The sequence below is a fragment of the Amphiprion ocellaris genome, chromosome 17 (genome assembly GCF_022539595.1).
Source record: "Amphiprion ocellaris isolate individual 3 ecotype Okinawa chromosome 17, ASM2253959v1, whole genome shotgun sequence".
Lineage (NCBI taxonomy): Eukaryota > Metazoa > Chordata > Actinopteri > Pomacentridae > Amphiprion > Amphiprion ocellaris.
The window spans coordinates 2,287,972-2,309,325 of record NC_072782.1 but is presented as its reverse complement, the minus strand read 5'-3'; the positions used below and the strand labels follow the sequence as shown (position 1 = coordinate 2,309,325).

General features: G+C 38.1%; 1 protein-coding gene across 1 annotated transcript; it reads left to right on the top strand.

The window, feature by feature from the left end:
* The first annotated feature begins 3,504 nt into the window (after positions 1–3,504).
* LOC111563123 (anthrax toxin receptor 2-like) lies at positions 3,505–21,321 on the top strand. The gene is made up of 17 exons (XM_023262048.3): positions 3,505–3,827; positions 5,121–5,192; positions 6,680–6,751; positions 6,837–6,918; positions 7,178–7,282; positions 7,774–7,842; positions 9,049–9,129; positions 9,248–9,308; positions 11,429–11,524; positions 13,198–13,267; positions 15,799–15,877; positions 16,091–16,186; positions 16,283–16,333; positions 17,447–17,542; positions 17,617–17,790; positions 19,882–19,962; positions 21,158–21,321. Exons 1-17 carry the CDS (start codon positions 3,703–3,705, stop codon positions 21,194–21,196), a joined length of 1,449 nt encoding a protein of 482 aa, XP_023117816.1. The 5' UTR covers positions 3,505–3,702; the 3' UTR covers positions 21,197–21,321.
* Positions 21,322–21,354: the final 33 nt, after the last annotated feature.

Here is a 21,354-nt window from a genome sequence, read left to right as displayed (position 1 = left end):
GTGTCTTCAACCTTTCACCATCTTGTTCCTGCTTTTCATTGAAACTTTATGTTTATAATGAATGAACTACAGCACAAAACCGACTGTATGGTTTGCATTTTCTAGTTTTCTCAAGTTCTGCCTGACACATTTAATATCTTTGGAAACTTTGGGATCTCACTCAGACTTTTAAAGAATAAAGTTATGTGGGTGTGAGGAGTGTTTGGCTTCACAGTTTGAGTTTGTTCGGACTGAATCTCCCGTTGGCAACGCAGCCGGACTGAAAACATTCATGATATGACAGTCCAGCGGTCGGTATCTTCTTTATAGCTGGCGTGATGATCAAACAATACTTTTCACTAAGAAGAAATGAGGGACTCGCAACAAGCATCTTCTGCAGCACCCACACCCACGATTAAAATGCAGATCACATAATCCATGAAGCAGCCATCGATGAACGAGGGTGATTCTGGGCGAGCACCAGATGAAACAGAAGAGGTGCCATTTGCTGACACAGAGACTTTGGTATGTTATTATTTGAGTTGTTTACTGTCATGACTTCATCTTCCTTAAGGGTTGAAACTGAACCAGCTGGGAAGCCACAGGCCATGGGGGCTTTTCATCCCTGTAGAGAGTGCAGTGGAACATATAATTAGAGCATGCACTGCAAAACAACGCCAGGAATGAAATCAACATCTCTTAGTGTCCTGGTCATGTGAAATGGTAAATAATGTGCACATATAAAGCACTTCTTGAGCGTAGCAACACTCAGGGCTCTTTACGTGTCACTGAGCAGAGCTGCCAAACAAGGTGCTATCAGGGGTTCATTGTTTTGCCATAAGAACCTTCAGCACGTGGAGGTGCTGGGAATCGAACCGCCGACCTATAGATTGGAAATTAGTTCATGACACTGTTGAAAACTGACTTCTTGCGTGTTCCAGGACAAAAGAATGTGCTTCATTTCAATTTGGGAGGTGATATTATCATGCAAAGCAGTAAATCACTCTGACATACTGAGGGCGTTGTGTTATCCTATTCAATTCTCCATCTGTAACAGATTTACGAGAACATTTTGCATTTGTTTGAGACATTACACATAAAATTCAGGGGAAACTATTGGGAAACATGCATTGTAATAAGCTGCTGAACTGACAGAAGGACAAATTTTTAGTTAAATCGTGAAACATCGAACCCTAATTCAACTTTACATTGACAGAACGGGGATCCAGCCCATCAACTGTCCAATACAAACATGTCTATTTGGATTTCTGTAATACTGGTCAGTCACTATTTATTCTACCAGCTGCTCTGGAGAAGACACGCCTGAAATGCCACAAGTAATACAAGAAGATAATTAAGATTATGCTCAAAATAAAGCCACAGTAAAAGCAAGATGCATTGTACATGAGCAGGGCTTATTGCAAGGGTTCAGTTGTCGCAGAACAGCTGGTTGGGTTATTCTAACTCAGCTGCTGGATCATTTATTTTCTAGCTAGTCCATTGTCAGACTTTCTAGATATTCTCTTTTGGTCAGAGGTGCGCACAGTTCACTATGAGCAGGATATTTTTAATAGGCTGCAGTAACATCGTAATCTTGCCATTCTAGCATGAAAATAAAATCTGGCATAATGGTAGCTATTCTTTACTGGAGGCTCAATTGCTAACAACTGATATAAAATTAGCTAATTATCACTACACTACATCTGCATCCCTTCTGAATTTTAAAATTTAATAAATGAATTATTTTTAATTTGTGTGGCTGTTTCTTGGTTTTATTCTTTGTCTAGCTTTATCTGTCCCACTTCACACTTTTATTGCAGCACTTCTAGTATTAGCTATCTACCTGTGTAGCTAGCTAGTTAGCTAGCATTAGCCACCGCTTCCTAACATACCGTTAGCCAGTGGCGGCAAATGTTAGCTATATAGCAGTTTAGCTGGCTAGTTAGCTAACTTTAGCTATCCAGCTGTGTAGCTGGCTAGTTAGCTAACATTAGCCATCACTGGCTAGCAGAACATTAGCTAGCCACACATCACATACTGATATGCACTAATCTCTAGTGGTGTAATTTAATAATATTATTCATAATATTTCTCATAATAATATTCAACAATATATGTACTACCAGTCCGTCTTATTCAGTGGTTTTTATGTAATTATTTTGCTCATTGTACATTAATATTGAAGACATTAAAATTATAAAAGAATACATATGGAATTATGTTGTAAACAAAAAAGTGTTAATCTTCAGTATTAATCTACAATGTACAAAATAATACAAATAAATAAAAAGCATTAAAAGAGAAAGTGTGTCCAAACCTTTTACTGGTTTGAAATAAACATAATTTCTTTTTTGAAAACTCCACGGGGCATGATAGTAAGAGCTACACATTACACTGAAGTAACGTCTCCAGAGTAAAGCAATGTTTTCTGTCAGTTTGCTGATTCATAGATGATTGAATGATTTCTGCTGAACAGTAATTTACAGTTTACCTGCCACCAAAATACAGCAGAAAAGTGGAGTGAGAGGAATCACGTACAGATTATTCAGTGTCTTGCTCAAAGTCGTGGCTGCACGTAGCACATTTTAAAGTTTTAACATCGCAATATTTCTTGTGCAATATTAATGCAACAGCCTAAAATCCGACTGGCTCAAACAGATTGCAGTCGGTACATAGAAAAACAGTAAATACAGTTAACGACTCAACACCAGACACATCTAGTGTCTCGTAGTGTTTTTCATTTGCGTTTCCTCACATAATTTCCCATCAGAGGTGCAGCAGCTCACAGCCTGTACTTATTAGTAAGTTGGAGATGTTGAGAGGTTGAGTTCAGTCTTTTGTGACAGTGAATTAATGTCAGACATGAGCAGCGACACCACATACCAAAAGGTACAGAAAAAACTGTACCTTTTGCATCGAGATCATTAGATTAATGCATGAACAAGCCATTTTTAAAAACTAATTTGTAGGAACAAGCAAGCTTTGGTGTTTTTAAGTGATAAACATGGTGTTTTTTGTCCAGAGGTATTGAAAAAATATCAATAAGAAGCTTTACTTTCCTTCTGATTCATCTGAGCATTTGGTGTGTTGGTTCAGTCCAGTTTTAACTTCATATATTCATGTTGCATCTATTTTAGAAGCAGCTACTCATTTGTCATTAGTGGGGACATGCTATTTATTGGGAAATTTCCAGGAAGTAGAAGGAAAGTTTGTTGTTGTTTGTTGTTATTCTGTTGCTCTGTATACACACTGATGCTCCATTATTAATATTCTAATGATGCATTATATATTACTATACAAGTCAGACCAACCCACTAGTTTTATTTTCAAACTTAAACTATTTTTACTGTATTTTTCATGCAGTACTTTTATTGGCAATCGTTTTTTTAATGTTTTTTTTTTTCTTATAATGCTAAATTGAAACTTTAAAATGTTTTAAATGAGTAGTTTAATGTGGAGTTTCCTGTCAGGCAGAAAGTTGTGTTTGTGGTTCCTGCTGCTGGTTTGACGGTGTAGTCTGCAGATGTGCGTCCTGCCCATCGACTGAACAGTCTCTGGTCCTGTCCCGTTTATTCCATTCCCATCCTGCTGTCTGAATGACAACATCCAGCACTGATCCAACATGTGAGCTGCAGGATGAAGCTGTGAGGATGAAGGATTCTCCACAACTGCACTGATTTATCCTTTTAAAAAAGCACAAACTCGCTATGAAACGCCTGGATTATGGATCGGATGTGGATATTCTGCCAGGTCCTACTTGTTGTGCGTGTTTGTGTGAGTTCATCAGTGCATGGTGAGGACGACGCGTCTTGTGATGGAGCGTTTGATATTTATTTTGTCCTGGACAGGTGAGTTATGGAGATATGTATTGAATGTAATGGTGCAGAGACAGTGCTGGACTCAGTCCTCTCCATGTAAGGATGTGTTTAGTTCCCCTCGTTGCTCTTCTGCTGGATGGAGTTTATTTTAATCTTTTCTGAGAGGCTGATTAGAGGTAGTTCCCTTTATAGCCCCCAGTCTGTCCTCACTGTGTTATAATGTTATTATCACACATGGAAATTAGATTTACTCAAATACTGCACTTAAGTAGAATGCTTTATGTGAATATTTTCTATCTGAAAGTAATTTTTTCTTCCACTCTACTACATTTCAGAGGGGAATATTGTACTTACTGCTCTATTATTTTCATTTGGAAGCTTTATTTGCCTGTGAAATTAAGATTTTACCCAACAAGCATTTAAAATACAACATTGTTAAAGATTAAACTAGTGGTTTCCAAACTAATAACAAATGGGGCTTGTTCCCTCTAAACTTCTCACATGGTTTCATTTCAATATATATTCAAATGATCCAATATCTCACCAAAAATATAGATTAAAAAGGCCTAAAACTGCAAATATATTAGTGTATCGGGACTTTTTTTGGTCTTCTTTCGAACCTCTCAGCACAATCTTTGTCTCTGTATGTAAAGTTCAATATAAAGTATTTTAAAATAGAAGAGCTGTTTACATACTGATGCTTCACCATTACTAATGTAATAATGTCTTACATAATAGGGACCAAACTAGTAGTTCAACTACAAATTAGCTGGTAATACTTATTGCACTTTAAGTGACTTTTTTCATGCAGGACTTTTGCTTGTAATCGAGTATTTTCTCGCACTATATTAGTATTTTTACTGAATTAATGCAACACTTCTTCCACCCCTACATAAAACTAATTCTTTAACCAACTTTCCAACAACAACACAATGACCTAATCTGAGGTCTGTTTACTCTGTTTCTGTCCAGCCCACAGAAAAAACTAACCAACACCCTTTCTGTTTGTTTTTTCCTCATGCAATATTTTCAGAAAAACTAATAAAATGTGAAATTTCTGCACACATTTGCGTATAATTACATTTCTTGTGCACATCCAACTCCTTTAGTGTTGTCTTCAGTGTTCAATTTTTCATCTTCTGCTCCCTAAACCACATTTAATGCACCATCAGAACTTAATTTATGCAGATTACACAGAATATATACGCTATTTAAATGAAGTTTGATTAGTTTAGTTGATTTATTTCTACACCTATGTTGATTTTCTGTTTATTGTGCTGATTTTTGAGTGTCTGGGTGTCTATTATTTTTTGCTTTTTGCAGGTCGGGCAGCGTGTGGGGCCACTGGGATGAGATCTATGGGTTTGTGGAGCAGCTCACCAGCAGGTTTGTCAGGTGAGGAAAGTTGCCTTTTCATGCATTTACGTTTAAAGTTGAAGTATTCTCTGTTTCCTCAGCTACACCCTTCCTCACTCACCTCCTACTGATGCAGAAAAAGCCTTAAAAAAATAATTCAAACTTTGTATTTCTCATTTAGAAATCACTGCAGCAGAAATAAAAGCAAACACAGACTATTTACAAGGGGCAAAGTCAGAATAGGTCTTTAAATTACAGTAGTAGTGAGTAGAAAGTAGGGCACGTCTATTTTAAGTGGCAGACATCATACAACTGCTCCTAAACCTCCCTGGGTAATAGTGTGGAGGGTGTGTGAGATATCTTTGGGTTTAATAGCAGGGTGCTAAATATGAGAAGCAAACATGCAGCCAGATGTTGAAGGTGGTTCTGACCACAACAGACGCTTTGGTCTCTGTTCATAGTGAAGCAGCAGCACAGTTAGTGCTTCTATTAATGCTGTAGATAGTTTAGATGTTTCAGCCAGGCATTAAATGCTGCTTGATGTACTGTAAGTTTAATTTTGTGGTTTATTAGTTGAAATCTTGGCTTTGTATTATTATGTTACGTCATGTAATTTCAGATTTATTGTACAGTTGTGAGCAAAAGTTTACGTACACTTGAAATAGACCATGTATATTAGTTTTGCATTTCGATAACTCTACTTTTTCTATGATGGAATCATTAAAACACAAAGAACAATCCTGCGTCTTAGTTCATTCATAGATTTATTAAAGGTCTTCTGGAAATATGAGTCAAAAATATACATACAGCAACTTTAATTACCAGTTTTGGTGATGTAGAAAACTGGGTTAAATAAATGTTCTGTGTGGTTTTCTGAGCTTTGTTTTGTCATGAAATGCATTGTAATCCTATTTTATTGTTGTCATGTTTTGTACATTGTGCATTATTATGACATGTGTGTAATATGCAGTTCTACAAAAGTAGGAAATTATGGTTGTTTGCATGGACATGAAGTCTGTTTTCCATTACAGCTGACACACATGATCAGAACAGTTACACTACCATTCAAAAGTTTGGAATCACTTAGAAATGTCCTTATCTTTGACAGAAAAGCAGTTTTTCAATGAAGACAACATTAAATGAATGATAAATCCAGTGTAGACACTGTTAATGTGGTAAATGACTATTCTAGCTGGAAACAGCTGATTTTTAATGGAATATCTCCATAGAGGTACAGAGGAACATTTCCAGCAACCATCACTCCTGTGTTCTAATGCTACATTGTGTTAGCTAATGGTGTTGAAAGGCTCATTGATGATTAGAAAACCCTTGTGCAGTTATGTTAGCACATGGATAAAAGTGGGAGTTTTCATGGAAAACATCAAGTTGTCTGGATGAACCCAAACTTTTCAACAGTAGTGTATGTCAGCATGTAGAACTTTTAATTATAAAAGATATAAAATCTACTTTATGTTGTTGTTTGTGGGGGTTTGTGTGTTCACCAGCTCTGTTTGTGTGTCTTCCAGTCCCAGAATGAGGGTTTCCTACATCGTCTTTTCATCTCAAGCGGTTGTGATCCTCCCTCTGACTGGAGACAGGTATTTCCTCTTCCTCCTCCTCATCCTCACTGAAACTGGGCTCGTATCAGTTGGGATTTTTATTTATTGTGGTCTGGCTTCACAGGTCGAAGATCAACGAAGGTTTAAATGAGCTGAGCCAGATCACTCCTGCTGGTGAGACGTACATGCATGAAGGCCTGAGAGCGGTAGGGGAGCTGGTTTAATCTCGCATTTACTGCTGTGAACTTTACTTCTTGCACAAGTGATTCCATATTTTCTGTTTTCTAGATTATTTTCAAGTGAAATTGTCACCAAAAATGTAATTTTAGGTTTTAAAATCTACCATAAAACAACTGTACATGGGGTATTTGGTGTATTTTGGTCCATTTTATCACATATTTTGTCATATTTTTCTCCTATATAGACAGAAAGTCCTCTGAGTTTGTGTCAATGTTCACTTTTTAGGTTTCGGCGCAAATGAAGACACCAACTTCACTGACATCCAGCATCATTATCGTTCTGACTGATGGCAAGCTGGCCGTATATCCCTTTGAGCTGAGTGTAAAGGAGGTAACACACATTTATGTACAACTAAAGATACGTTTAATAGTAGTAAGTCGATTATGAGAACAACCTAAAGTTCTATTGTTTTATGTCTCTTGTCATGCAATCATTGTTTTTAATAAAAAACATTATCTGTAGAGATTTCAAATGTGATTTTCTGCAAATATAATGTCCACTTTTAATTCAGTTTGTGGGTTTGTTGTTGAGTTTAGTAGTCTAGTGCCTTCCAGTGTGATTATTTGAGGAGACACACTCGCACACGCACTTCGAAACACAACACTGAAGATTCGGCTCGTTGATTTTGGATCATGTTCTGAACCAGAGAAACGAAACATTAGTCCCTATAAAACCTTAATGCATGCTTTGGGGATTTGTAAAGTTGTAACAATAAAAAATATTTTGATCTTTTAGCAGTTCCAGCTTATTTGATTACATAAATATGGATGAAGTGTGTGTCAGTGGAAGAACAGCTTCACTCTTTGTGTTGTGGTTCCCAGGCTGATAAAGCCAGAGCGTTTGGAGCCAGAGTGTACTGTGTCGGAGTCATGGACTTCGACCACAAACAGGTAGGAGGACATCACTTTCTACCTTTTCTCTTTTATCGTTCTCTTATTTTCTGTGCAGCTCTGTGAGGGAGAGCTCTCGCTGTTACTGATAAGGTTTCTGTTTAAACACTGCGGTTTTATTTGTCTTTCTGTGTGTGTTTAGTTGTGGTCACAGCCTCAATAGTCTGTTGTTTCTGGCTCAGATTAACGAACACACCTTGACCTTGTTTAGAGTTCAGCTGAAACCTCGTGGGGAACCGGCAGGGATTTGTAGAATAGGATTCATGCTGCATTTGTTTTAAAAACAATGAAAAAGATCATTCCTGCACACATGTATCATCACTGCACTGATTTATTAAGAAGTTCTGGTCACGAGGACTTTCCTAAAGACATAATAAATTGATGCAGACGTGAGAAGTTTGTGCAGAAATTGACTTTTTTTCCTGTAAGTTGGATTTTTGAGGGATTTGATTCCAAGCTGGTGGCGTGTGTGATGCTTTCTATTCAGCATATTTTAAGTTTTCATTTCCTGGGAGAGACTTTGATTTCTTCCTGCGCAGGCATTAAGTTATTGAAAACACTCAACATGTCGACAAAGTTATACTTCATGCAAAGTAAGAATAAAACCATATCTGGAAGAAATACAAAGGAAATGCAACAATCATCCCATAAAACACCAAAATAAATGATCTTTTCTACAGTCGACATCAGATCATTGTTCCAAGTGAGATTTACAACTCAAATAAAAAGTTGTAATTGCATTTGTTGAGAGTTACAATACTGCAATATTTCATCTAATGTGGCTTCCACTGTGGCTCAGCCCTGTCCTGTGTCTGTGCTGCTCGCTTTTCTGAACCTTCATCACATTATTAACCTATGCAAAAAGTATTAATAAGAATATCTGACAACTTGGGACCTGTGGAGTCTTTAGCAGTCGAAGGCTGTGAACGATCTTCTGCCCTGACCACGTTCCTCTGTGGTCTAAAGAGGAAGCAATTACATCACTCCCTAATGAAATAATGCCTGACGAGCTTCCTGTGCTCATTAAAGCAGGAGATGAAAGCTTCAGCCAGCTGTCCGAAGCTTTCATCTCCTAGAAACAGCTTCCCTCCCTAAATGCTACCGAATCCCTGAACATCATCACAGGCCAAAGACCTCCCTGAGAGACGCTGATATTCATGTTTTGTATGTTTGAAGATAAATAAACTGTTTTCTTTTTGGCCACAGCTTGCTGAAATAGCAGACGGCACAGAACAAGTCTTTCCAGTTCTGTCTGGGTTTCACGCTCTTAAAGACGTCGTCAACACAGTGAGGACAACAATATGCAAAAAGATTCCTGTGCACGCTGAGTAGAGGTGATTTGTTATGCAGGATAAACACATAATTATCATCTAAATGGTTTCCTGTTTCTGTATCTGGGTCACAGGTCCTGAAGCAATCATGCACTGAAGTATTCACAATAGAGCCGTCGAGTGTTTGTGTCAACGGTAAGTTTACTGGGAGTTTACCTCATGAACATGTCTACATGTTGTTTTTATATGAGCAAAATTAGCATTTAACACCATGACTAAACATTTCCACCTCCAAACTAGGTGGATGATTCAGACTTCCGAGATTTTATGTGACAAATCTAAAGAACCAATCCTGTACACTCAAATATTTCTGTGTTAATATTCTTCAGAATCACCTTCTGGTTGAACATGTACTGCTGAATTACTTCAATATTACAATTTATCTTTGCGTGCAAATAGTTTTTCAGTCTTGGAGCAGAGTTAGAGGTGAGCTGGTGTGGTAGTGGTGGAGGTGTGGAAACCTCATAGATTCTAGAAGAAGACTTTACTTAAATTACTACATAAAAATCCCAGATAACTCCTCCTCCAGTTGGGTGTTGTGGGGGAGTCAGAGAACCCAGCTGCAGACACAGAAAACTGGCAGATAGATGGATTTAGAAAAAGACTTTATTTAACGAGACAAGAGCAATAACCAATACAGAATGTGGGAAACTGAAAAGAGGAGGAAACTAAACCAAACCCTACTCTAAACTAAAAAACACTACAAACCTACAGCTAAACTAACCAACTAAACCCAGAAGTGAAAACTACAAAAAAAGCAAAGCATAACAAACTAACAGAGCTGAATAAATGGGGTAGTTACAAAAATGGGGAAAGGTCAGCTTGGGTAATACAGAGTCCCTGTGTGGCTATGGCAGTCTGGAGACAAAGAACAGGTACCAGCAGGAATACAGGGGAAAGAGCTGGGTCCATGTAGCTGTTGTAGTCTGGAGGTAATGCAGGGACCAGAGGGAATCCACAAGGAGAAGTGAGTCCACAAGAGGCTCAGCAGTCTATAGTCTGGCAGGGAGTGAATGAATGAACCGGGGTTATATTGTGAGCAGGTGAGATTGTGGACAGGTGAGTTGAGTAGAGTGATTACTGCAGCTGGCTCTAATTGCTGCAATCAGCAGAGGAGCAGGGAGACAGAAGGGAGAGAGAGAGAGAGGAGGGACAGACAGATGACGGACACAAAGACAGACAGATGCAAAGGGACAAGGAAGGAGGAGGACAGGGCTGGAGGGTTGATCCTGGAAGACTTTATTTGAAAAGTCCATGCACAGGGTACATATGGATGACATAAACAACATAGAGGGAACACGGTCATTGAAAAACATTGTAAATATAGAACTTTGATACACAGAGATGAGTTTCTCAATGACCAGAAAAGGCCTTTAATGTGTAAAATCAATTTCTAGTCCATCCTGGCAGGAGGGATGAGGTTGTCAGTCTTTTGGTCCGGATTAAAATATGAATTCTACATTAGTATCAGGATCATTTCTAATGACCTCAGTGATCCTCTAGCTTTACATCAACTCAAGCAGTTGTGCTGTTTAGCTAACGTTAGCATGCTAAATTTAAATAGTAAACATGGTAAAGATGACACCTGCTCTATAAGTCTTGTGACTGTGAATATGTAAACATGCAGACAAGTGGCAAATTAAAGGAAAACTCCCCATAAAGTGTCTTTCCAAGGTGTTGGGCCACCGCATGCCATCAGAACAGCTTTAATGCATCTTTGCATTGATTCTCCAAGTCTCTGGAGCTTCACTGGAGGGACTGAACCCTGTTATTATTCCTTCATTTGCTGTGTTAAACTTATTTATGTTGAACAGTCCAAAATCTCCCCTAACTGGACTGAGATCTGATAAATGATTCATGTCATTTTCACACTCTTTAAACCCTTCGATGACCTCCTGTGCACTATAAATATAGACGATGTCATCATGGAAGAGACTACTTCCAGCAGGATAGATGATTTATCATAGAATAAACGTGATCACGCAGTGGCTCTTCCCTCTAAGGTGTCAAGTAGACCAAAACCATGGCACCAAACTGAAGCCCACATCATAACAGAGCCTCCAGATCCCCTTAATGCTGGGGTCAAGCTCCAGGTTCGGGTTTTTCCTTTAATTTGTCAAGCATCTGTATATGTAAACATCAGTGTTTGGCTCCAACACAACCACTTGAGTTCTCACACCTTATTTTCTGTTTAATAATTACTGTTTCTATTTAAATCGGCTGTCATAGCTGTACATGTGTGTGATGTTTCCCAGAGTCCTTCAACGTGGTGCTGAGAGGCAGCGGCTTCAGCGGAGCCAAGAGGGTCGACAACATCCTCTGTTCCATCACGTTCAGCCAAGAAACACACAGTCAGTAAATGGGACGGTCCTGATTTACACAGCTGTAGGTCAAGGGTCGACAAATATGAAGGACAGTTTGCATTTGGATGCTAAGAATTCACCAAATGCAAAGCCAAATGAATGAATGAATGTCACAGGTTTTCTTCACCCTGGTGCTAAAAGAGTCATTCCAGAACTGGAGGACATTTTACATCCCACTCATCAAATTTCAAATAATCTGTGTAGAAAATATTAAAACATGCAGTAGTTGTGTAGATCTAAAAAAAAACTAGGCGAAAAGAATGTTTAAAAATATTTTTAAAATACCAAATAAGTCTGGAGTTCCCCCTAAAATGTCATTTTTCTCTTGTCCCACCCCCCTGATGACCAAACTGAATCTCAAAAAAAGCAGTTAAAATGAAATTTAAATCTCCTATTTTTGGTTTTATTTTTTTCATTGATGTCTTTTGTAATTGTGGGAACATTTTTTAATCAACATAATATTTTTAAATCATTATTATTATTCATGGAACGTGTCCCACAGCATGTTAGCAGAACCTGCTGATGACGTTTTTGTCATTTCCTGTCTTGCTTTTGTTGTTTTGTGTCTGGTTTTTGTCATTTTGTGTCTTGTGTTTTTGTTTTCTGTCTTGTTTTTGTCATTTTATGTCTTGTTTTTATCATTTTATGTCTTGTTTTTGATGTTTACATCATCAGACAGTTTTCCTAAAGAATGTGTAGAGCAAAGCTATGTCCTCTCTTCTATTTTTCATCTTTTCATCACATTGTCAGCCTTGATTGAATGTCTCACTCTACCTCATATTATCAGGATCAGACTAATTCTTTGGACTGTTTTCCATCAGTCAGTTTGTCCTCTTGGTCAGCAGTAACAGCAGCTAAATATCTAGCTTCTACTGCTGAGAAAAAGATCACATTAGCATGGATTAGAGTAGGGTTAGCAAACAACACAGAAACATGGAATAAAAATGCTACCATTGATGTTGAGGCCTTTGATAGTTTATTACTTATTATTGATCAACATGGAGCAGAAAATTGTAACAGAGAAGGTTTATTTTTCAAACATTTTGTCCTCCAGATCTGGAATGACCCATGGAATCATCCATGAAATGAAATGTGATACGATGAGCAGATGAACTGAGCTGCAGTGGAAAGTCAGAGTCACGGCATCCAGAAGCAAACAGTAGCTGCCTTTTACTGACTTCAGCCAGAGAACAGAGGAGATATTATGAGACGGAGCAGAGAGCGAGGAGATGATCTCGTCTCATTAATCTATTAACGGATCAATAGCAGAGAGGAGGACATGGTCAGATAACACAGGACTGTAATGGAGCTTCCTTTTTGTTTTACTTATATTTCTTATTCTTGGATTTGCTGTTGCTTTGACTTTTCATTCCTGCTGTGATTTTCTGTCGTAAGAAAAATCAAAAACTCAAATTCTGATTTTCAGTTTAATTCAAAGAGGTGCAGTTTATTTTTTCTGTGTTTTGTTTTCATTATGCACACACAGAATGACAGCAGGGTACATTGCCTCTTTGCTAATTTGCAGAATGTGAAATTAGATTAGTATCTGAGCTGGAGCACAAACAGGCTAGACTGGTTTGCATTTCTGCTCCCTTGTGATTTATATGCATCTTTTGTGTATTTTCTCCTCAGAGTTTGTCTTTTTCTCTGTTTCTCCTCAGATCAGAAGCCAACAGTAGTTAGAGATGGTTATCTGCTGTGTCCAGCTCCTGTTCTGTACGAGGTCGGACAGTAAGTCGACACACATCCACAAAACTATACGTTAGCTGCAAGTCAAAACATTACATTATATATATTACATTGTGCAATCGTAGTCCTGCATTTCTGTCATTGTTATTTTAAGGTAATGGTGTTTAGCTGGAGTCACCCACAACAGAAAGAGCAGCCACAAGAATTTCTGACATCCCACACTCTGGTTTGGGCACCATCATACAAGAGCACATGATTTGGGTTTTTGTTCTAATTTTTCTCTTTCTTTTTTCTTTGTTGCACAGTAAAACCCTTGTGATTAAAATAACTCACACCAAGCATTGTGAGTTTGTTGAAAATGTTTTTTCTCTCAATATCAAGCCTCTTAACCCTAAAAAACACAAATCTACATACAAGAAAAGTCCAGTTCTGGCTCATTATTCAGCATGACATGAACTTATATGGTGGAGAAAAGCAGCTAGTTGGAACTTATTTTGCTTTTATGTGTCTATTGAACATTATTTTTTATTTTTTACACACATACCAACATGCTGACTGATATTTTCGAGGTGTAGCACATAACTGCAGCTTAAACTAGCTTAGCTTGATGTCAGCTGACAGTTCACGGAAGGTGGCGTACAACCGGTGAATGTAAACTAAACTTCAAGTAAGAAATTCACCAACTACCCAGCAGATAAACTATATGTAGTACTTAAATTCCCTTTACTAGCTGTACAGCATTAAAGTGATGAAGACCTCATTCTTTTACAACAGCCCTACCAAAGCTTTTTATCAAAGAAGTGTGTTACTGGAAGACAATAGTGTGCCATGGATTCATGAAACACTTGTGAGCAACTTCTCAGCTGCTGGATAATAAATGCACTCACTGCAATAATTAGCAACAGAGGCATCTTTGGCTCTGCCCATGGTGACCACAAAAAGACCCCCAAACCAGCCATAGCTCATCCAAACAACTCCATAAGTGACATAACACTTCTCTGGGTTCTCAGTGATACACCTGCCAAGTTTGAAGTGTTTTGAATGTTCAGTTATTGAGCTCTGAGAAGAACAGACACACACACACACACACACACACACACACACACACACACACACACACACACACACACACACACACACACACACACACACACACACACACACACACACACACACACACACACACACACACACACACACACACACACACACACACACACACACACATTCCTTCATTGATTAGTTATGTGCAACATGAACTCTAATATGTTCAGTGTGGTAACTCTAAATAAATCACATCTATCAAATAATATTTATGTCACTGTGCCACAGTTTAATTCAATGAAACTTTATTTCTATAAATCATAGCAGATCTCATCACAAGGCCTCGGCTTACAGACCTCACGGTTTTATGAGGACAAACCCAACAATTCCCAAACAATTAATCAGCATCACCATTTCTTCCTTTGTCTGATAATGAAGCCTGATGTGTGTAATGGAGACAGAAAGCAGCAGAGTGTTTATAGCAGCTGAAGCCAGTCTGACCAGAATATCTCTGTGGCATTTAAAGAGAGAAACAAAGCCCACTGGACTCCAGCCACTTCACTTCCCTCTTATGTCTCCCTAACCGGTCTGTAGCATTGTGTCCTCACAGAAACAATCTCAGTCCAGTCCAACCTGCAGCCAAACAGCTGAAAGCAAACAGCATTTAGGTGGTGAATAAGGAAATGTGGTCAATACCTGATTAGAATATATGAACCGCACTGACTTCCTTTTTCAGCGTTTTGGTACCAATGTTTCTGGAAACTGACAAGGTTACGTTAACTTCTAAAACTTCTATTAAAAATAAGTCAAAGACAGATGCTCCTTTTTTAGAGTTTTCTCCCTTAATTAGGTCAAACAGTGGGTCACTAATAAATAACTTGAGTAACACACTGCTGCAGTTCCCTGTGGTGAATTTGATTTGACCACCCAGATATATTTAAATAAACGCATCCACTGGCATCATTTGATATGTAGATGCTATCACAAATGCAACCTCCTTCCATTGTCCTAAATCTAATGAACTACTGTGCTGATGTAATATAATTCTACTTGGTATGAGCACTTTCTGCTTCAGCTCCACTATGTTTTACTGTATATGAAAATGTAGTACTTTCTACTCCAGTTACTTTACAGCAGAGTAGGATTTCATAAACCTGTCATCCTATTATGAATGCTACGAAGTGCAATGAATTGTGATGCAGTAAATTATGATATTCCATGAAATTGAGGTACCTCAGAACAACAACACTGTTGGAGCCCATTTTAATTTGTAATGAATACTTTTACCTTCATACTTTCGGTATTTTTTTGCTGCTGATACTTATGTATTTTTACCTAAGTAAGGTTTGGAGCTTCAACAGGTAACGAAGTATATTTTAATTGTGGTATTGCTTTTATTTTCAGTAAAAGATCGAATGACTTCTTCCACCACTGAGGCTTAATGAACATCACATGGACTGTAAATAGACTGCATAGGGACAAATGTTCCTCTGGTGTTGATTTTCTCTGGTTCTGCTTGACGATCACAGATCAATTGAAGTGCTGATTAGCCTGAACAACGGAAAATCCTACATCTCCAGTCCCATCACCATCTACGCGACAACATGTGTGAGTATCAGTCAAATGAAAGGAAACTAGTGGATCTAGTGTTCAGTATGTAGTCAGGATAAGTTATTAGTATATTACATGCAGTTTAGTAGTTTGCCATCTTATGTCTATATATGTGGAGAGGAGAGCACACTTTTGCAGTGGTTTAAGCTGCATGAACACATGTGCAGGTGTGTTAAATGCTGTGTGCAGCTGATTGTGTGTTGTTTGCAGTCTAGTGGTCTCTGGGTGCTCTGGCTGCTGCTGGCTCTGCTGCTGCTGTTGGTTCTGGGTTTACTCTGGTGGTTTTGGCCTCTTTGCTGCACTGTGGTGAGTTTACAGTCCATGTATTTAAGTCATTGCTCTTATTACTGTGTTTTCATGCAACACAAACATTGTGTTATTATTCTGTATTGTTTCTTGCAGGTCATCAGAGACCCGCCTCCCTCGCGCCCCCCTCCTCCACCTCCTGTCTTTGTGAGTCCAGATCTTTAGAAACATATTTTCTGGACTCCCGTGGGTTGTTCTGAAGGCTGAAGTGTAGATTTTACCACACGTTGCCATCTTGGCAGCGACAGAAGCGAGAAAATCCAAATGAGTGCTGAAGCAGAGGGAGCGTAGGTGGCGATGGGGACGGAGACTGAAGTCAGGCTGCAGCAGATTTTATTTGGTTGAGTTTGAGTCAGAAGTTCTTTGGTTGCATTTAAGAAGTTCTGTTCATTCGCAGTGGTGTTCAGACTCCTGCTAATCATACAAACATGCCTCTGAATGAAAGAAAAAGTCATTTTAGTTCACTACAATTAAACTAAAAACTAAACTGGATGTTAAGAATATTTTAGTGAACTAAAGACTTCAGAAAATCTTGAACTAAAATAGCTCTGTGTACATATAAAACACACATAAACCACAAACCATCTTCAGCTTTAGTCTTTGTCAATTCAGTCAAATTAGTTTCATAAAAAGCACAAGGAGTGCATGTAGTTTAAAGTCTATAACTGAATCACAAAATGTTGTGTTTTTATTGTAATATCTATTTGAAACTTCCTAAATCTCGGGCCTAGGAAATGTGTTTATTATTTGAAAAAAAATAGAAATAATACTAAAACCAATAAAAATTAAGCTAAAACTAGACATTTAAAAAAAATAAAACTAAACTGAAATGAGCAAATCCACTGAACTAAATTTAAAAAATGGAAACAAAAAGGACAATAATTACAGTGCACAACCATAATAAGAGCTAGACTATAGATAGACTATAGAGAGATTATAGACTATAGATAGATGATAGACTAATAATAGACTACAGATAGAGGATAGATACTTTATTAATCCCGAGGGAAATTCAAGACTGCTCTAAACATACTTCTCTGTAACCTGTCTGTAAAATGTGAGGAGATTTGAATCTCTTGAACACTTTTTAGCTTTCATGGCCTGATTATTCACTTTAGAGTCACTGAATATTCAGCATATTCAGCGTGATATTATGGTTTCAGATTTAGACAACGTCATTTTATTTTGTGTTACAAATTTAATGGAATACAGAATACTCATGTTGTAACATCTTTTTCATCATAACTTTAACCGTTTCAGGAGCCAGAAGAGGATCCTTCACCCAAACACCGCTGGCCGACGGTGGACGCTTCCTACTACGGAGGTCGGGGTGCTGGAGGAATCAAACGCATGGAGGTAAATATCAGATGTTTTAATGTTTTCACGGCTTTTAGAAGAAGATGTCACTGACTGGTCCCCACTTCCTGTAGGTTCGCTGGGGCCAGAAGGGCTCCACGGAGGAGGGGTCCAGGCTGGAGAAAGCCAAAAACGCTGTGGTCACTCTGCCGGAGGAAGTGGAGGAACCGATCATCCGTCGACCTCCACCAAGACCTCCTCCCATCTACAACCCCCCTCCACAGTCCAAATGGTACACTCCCATCAAGGTGAGACTCCCACCTCATTGGTTGGGTCAATATATAATTACATGACTTTTTGATCTGGAATTAACACACTTACTTGAGGTGTTTTTGTAATGGGGAACTTAGTGGAAAGTGATTTAATTTATTTTCCATATAAAATTTGATACATTGCCAAAAAAGAAATATCTGTCATGATTATCTCAACTTAATAAAAAGAACACAATCCAAACTATTTCTGAATCAGCTCATTTTATTATTGTTTAGCTCATTAGAAGACTTTCAGATGGTTATTTAGGTGACATTTTAGTGATATACAGTCTTTTTTTAATAAGTGATAGTTTCCATAATAATATGCAATATAAATCCAATGGACTCCCAAAGTCCCTCAGTTAGAGATTGACCTGGACAATTTGAGTCATTTTGGACAATTTTCTTGTCAATTTCAACAAGTTTTATGTCAGCTTGGATCTTTTCTCATCATTGTTGTTCATTTAGGACAAAGTTCATGTCATTCTAGACTAATTTCCTGTAATTATGGTGTTACAAATTCTCAAGGCTCAGGTGCAGGAAAGAGATTGAGATGAGCAGATGCAAAAACAATAGTTCGTTTACAATCAGAATGTACAGGAACTAAAAGGGCAACAAGGAAGTACTAACCCGGAAGTAGAATCTAGATACGAGGGAAAACTCAGAACGAACACTACAAAGCCTCTAGTGGCTGGCGGACTGAACAAAGAACTAAAAGACAAGAAAACTGACCCACTGCAGGTACAACCTGGGTAGGAGAGCGGAAACTATAAGTTAACGTAAACACTGCGAGTGCCAAAACACTATCGTAACAAGAGTAATAATAAAACAGACGAAAGAGCAACAACGCTCACGAACTATAATAACTAGAAGATATAGCTAGAGCTATGGAGATTTTACAAAATGGAAGAGTGACTACACTCACAACAATTCAACATATAAAACTGGAATACTAACCTGAGCTAAACAAGAGACTGAACTAAACCACCACACAGGCGAACAACTATACAAACCTACGAGTGCAAAAAGCAAGATTAAACCTAACCTGGAAAGACCCAGACTGAGACTCAGCCGATAGCTGGAATAACTGGGGAACAGGGGGCTGGAAACACGATGGGGTGGTGAACAGCTTGGCATGCATCTGATGGTCGTCGGCAGGAGGGATAGTTGTAGGTGAACCAGGTGACGGGGTGCAGTCAGATGAACAGGTGTGTAGAAGAAGCCAGGAAGGGATGGTTGCATGAACATGTGACATTCACAATCCACCGTCAAATGATGAGTAGAGTGAGGTTATACTGTGGAGAGGTTGTGGTCTGATTGTCTCCGATGCACCTGCTCATGCTTCTGCTGATTACTAATCAGAATTGCCTTCACCTGCCGCCGTTGCCCAGAGCCAAGCAGACCTGCAAAGGAAAATAAACAGACAGGGGAAGGAGGTGCCCTACCCAGAGCTGCAGTGGCAGGCCTGACACATCGATCATTTTCAAGTCATTTTGGATCATTTTCAAGTCATTTTGGACAAGTTTTGAGAAATTTTGGACAATTTTCTTGTCTGTTTCAACAGGTTTTATGTCAGCTTGGATCTTTTGTCATCATTTTGGATCATTTTTGTGTCTTTAGGATAATTTCAAAGCATTCTGGACGGGTCATTGTATATTTGTGGGACTTTTTGTAACATAGTTGACATTTTAGTGATATTCAGTCATTTTTTATTAATAAATGATTGTTTCTATATTAAATAATTATGGAATTTGTAAAGACATGATCATAATGAACATAAAAAACATTAGATTTTTTTACTTTTAATAAAAATGTATGCAAGATATATCCCATGGACTTTAAAGGTCCCTCAGTTATTTATTGACCAAGACAACTTTTGAGTCATTTATGACAAATTTCATGTCATTCTGGACTAATTTTCTGTAATTATGGATGATTTTCAAGTCATTTTGGACAATTTTCAAGTCATTTTGGACAATTTTCATGTCATTCTGGACTCATTTTCTGTACTTAATATGTAATTTGTCTGTTTTCTACCTGTTTTTAAAATGTTTCACTGACTTTAACTTGCTTTGACTTCAACTTTAGGGGCGTATTGATGCGCTGCTGGCATTACTGAGAAGACAGTACGACAGAGTGGCCATCATGAGGCCGACACCTCAGGACAAGGCAAGTAGTTCAGATTAATGAGATGATAGAAGACACTTATCAGTCAGAATCCTTTAGTCTCGTTCCATCCACCTGGACCGACACCACACTGTGACTGTTTCAGCCACAAGTGATCCACCCTCCACTTCATAGCGCTTCCATTAGATAATAACGCAGAACAGTTCAGCGCCAGTCTCTCTGGTCTGGTCCAACAGATAAATAACAGCTTGCTGCATCAACTGGGTCTTTATAAATAACAGTCGACATGACGACGCCTGCACAGTGTGTCAACCAACGCAGCGAGAACAGGCTCATCGTTGGTCATTCATCTTTGCAGTTTGTCCCTGGAGTTATGAAAAGATTTGGACCGACTGAGCTCATGGAAGAGATGCTGCTTTTTTACACCACAACCAAGCATTTAAGATCTTATTCTGAAAGGAAAAGAATAATGAAAAGAGAAAACGTTGTTCAAACCTCTGTTTGCATTTTTTCCCCGAAAAGAGATACTTTTTATTTATTGTTTTCTTAAGATGTTGACTTTTTTATCTTTAGGCTGGGACCTCTTTAAGAGAAAAAAAAGGGTTATTTGGCTTTGTTTGCACTTTTTAAAATAGATTTCATTCTGAAGATTTTTAATTAACTACATTACATTAATTTGCCTGGGGCTACTTATATATATCTGGTAAAAGAGCTGAGAATTGACAAGAAGTTTTGTTGAAACCATGAAAATATGGACATAGGGGACTTTGCTTTAGACCTTTTGCTTAGAGGAAATGTTAATAAGTGGATCTCTGTGACTTAATTGAATACTTTTTGCTTAATGCATTTTCTTTCAGAATAAGACATATGTTTCCTTCATTTTATGTTGAAGACCCCACATTTCCCCAGTTTTAAACATTTTTTTTTCCTTTTCAGTGACACATTACGTTGATATTTTTGCAAATAATAGAACATAATTCAGCTTAATCTCATAAACTGCCCATTTAATTCATAAATGCTATAAATTCTGGATGCAGGTGTAACAATTTTCTTCATTTTATTGTGAAGATGCCACATTTTCCACATTTAAAATGTGTTTTTTCAGCCTTCAGTTCCAAATTACGTTGATATTTTTGCTCATAATGGAATCTGATGACTTGACTCGCTTATTTTTTATATTTTTATTTGATATTTTACTGCATCTTCTGTCCTGTTTCGTCTCTTCTGTCGTCTCCAGGGCCGCTGCATTAACTTCACCAGAGTTCAGAGTCACTGAAGTTCAAACACGAGGATCAACTTTTCACTTTCTTATTAATTTCTGGGCTGAATACGGCTGATTTCTACACTGAGACATGAATGTTGGAAACGAATATGTGCTGTAAATAAACGTCTTTACTTATAGTGTGGTGCTGATGTGTTTTCTTGTGTTTGTGC

Coding starts and splice junctions, on each gene's coding strand:
- LOC111563123 (XM_023262048.3), top strand. CDS start 3,703: ATGGATCGGATGTGGATATTCTGCCAGGTCCTACTTGTTGTGCGTGTT. Junction 7,283..7,773: donor TTGAGCTGAGTGTAAAGGAG/GTAACACACATT, acceptor TGTGGTTCCCAG/GCTGATAAAGCCAGAGCGTT. Junction 17,791..19,881: donor AATGGTACACTCCCATCAAG/GTGAGACTCCCA, acceptor CTTCAACTTTAG/GGGCGTATTGATGCGCTGCT.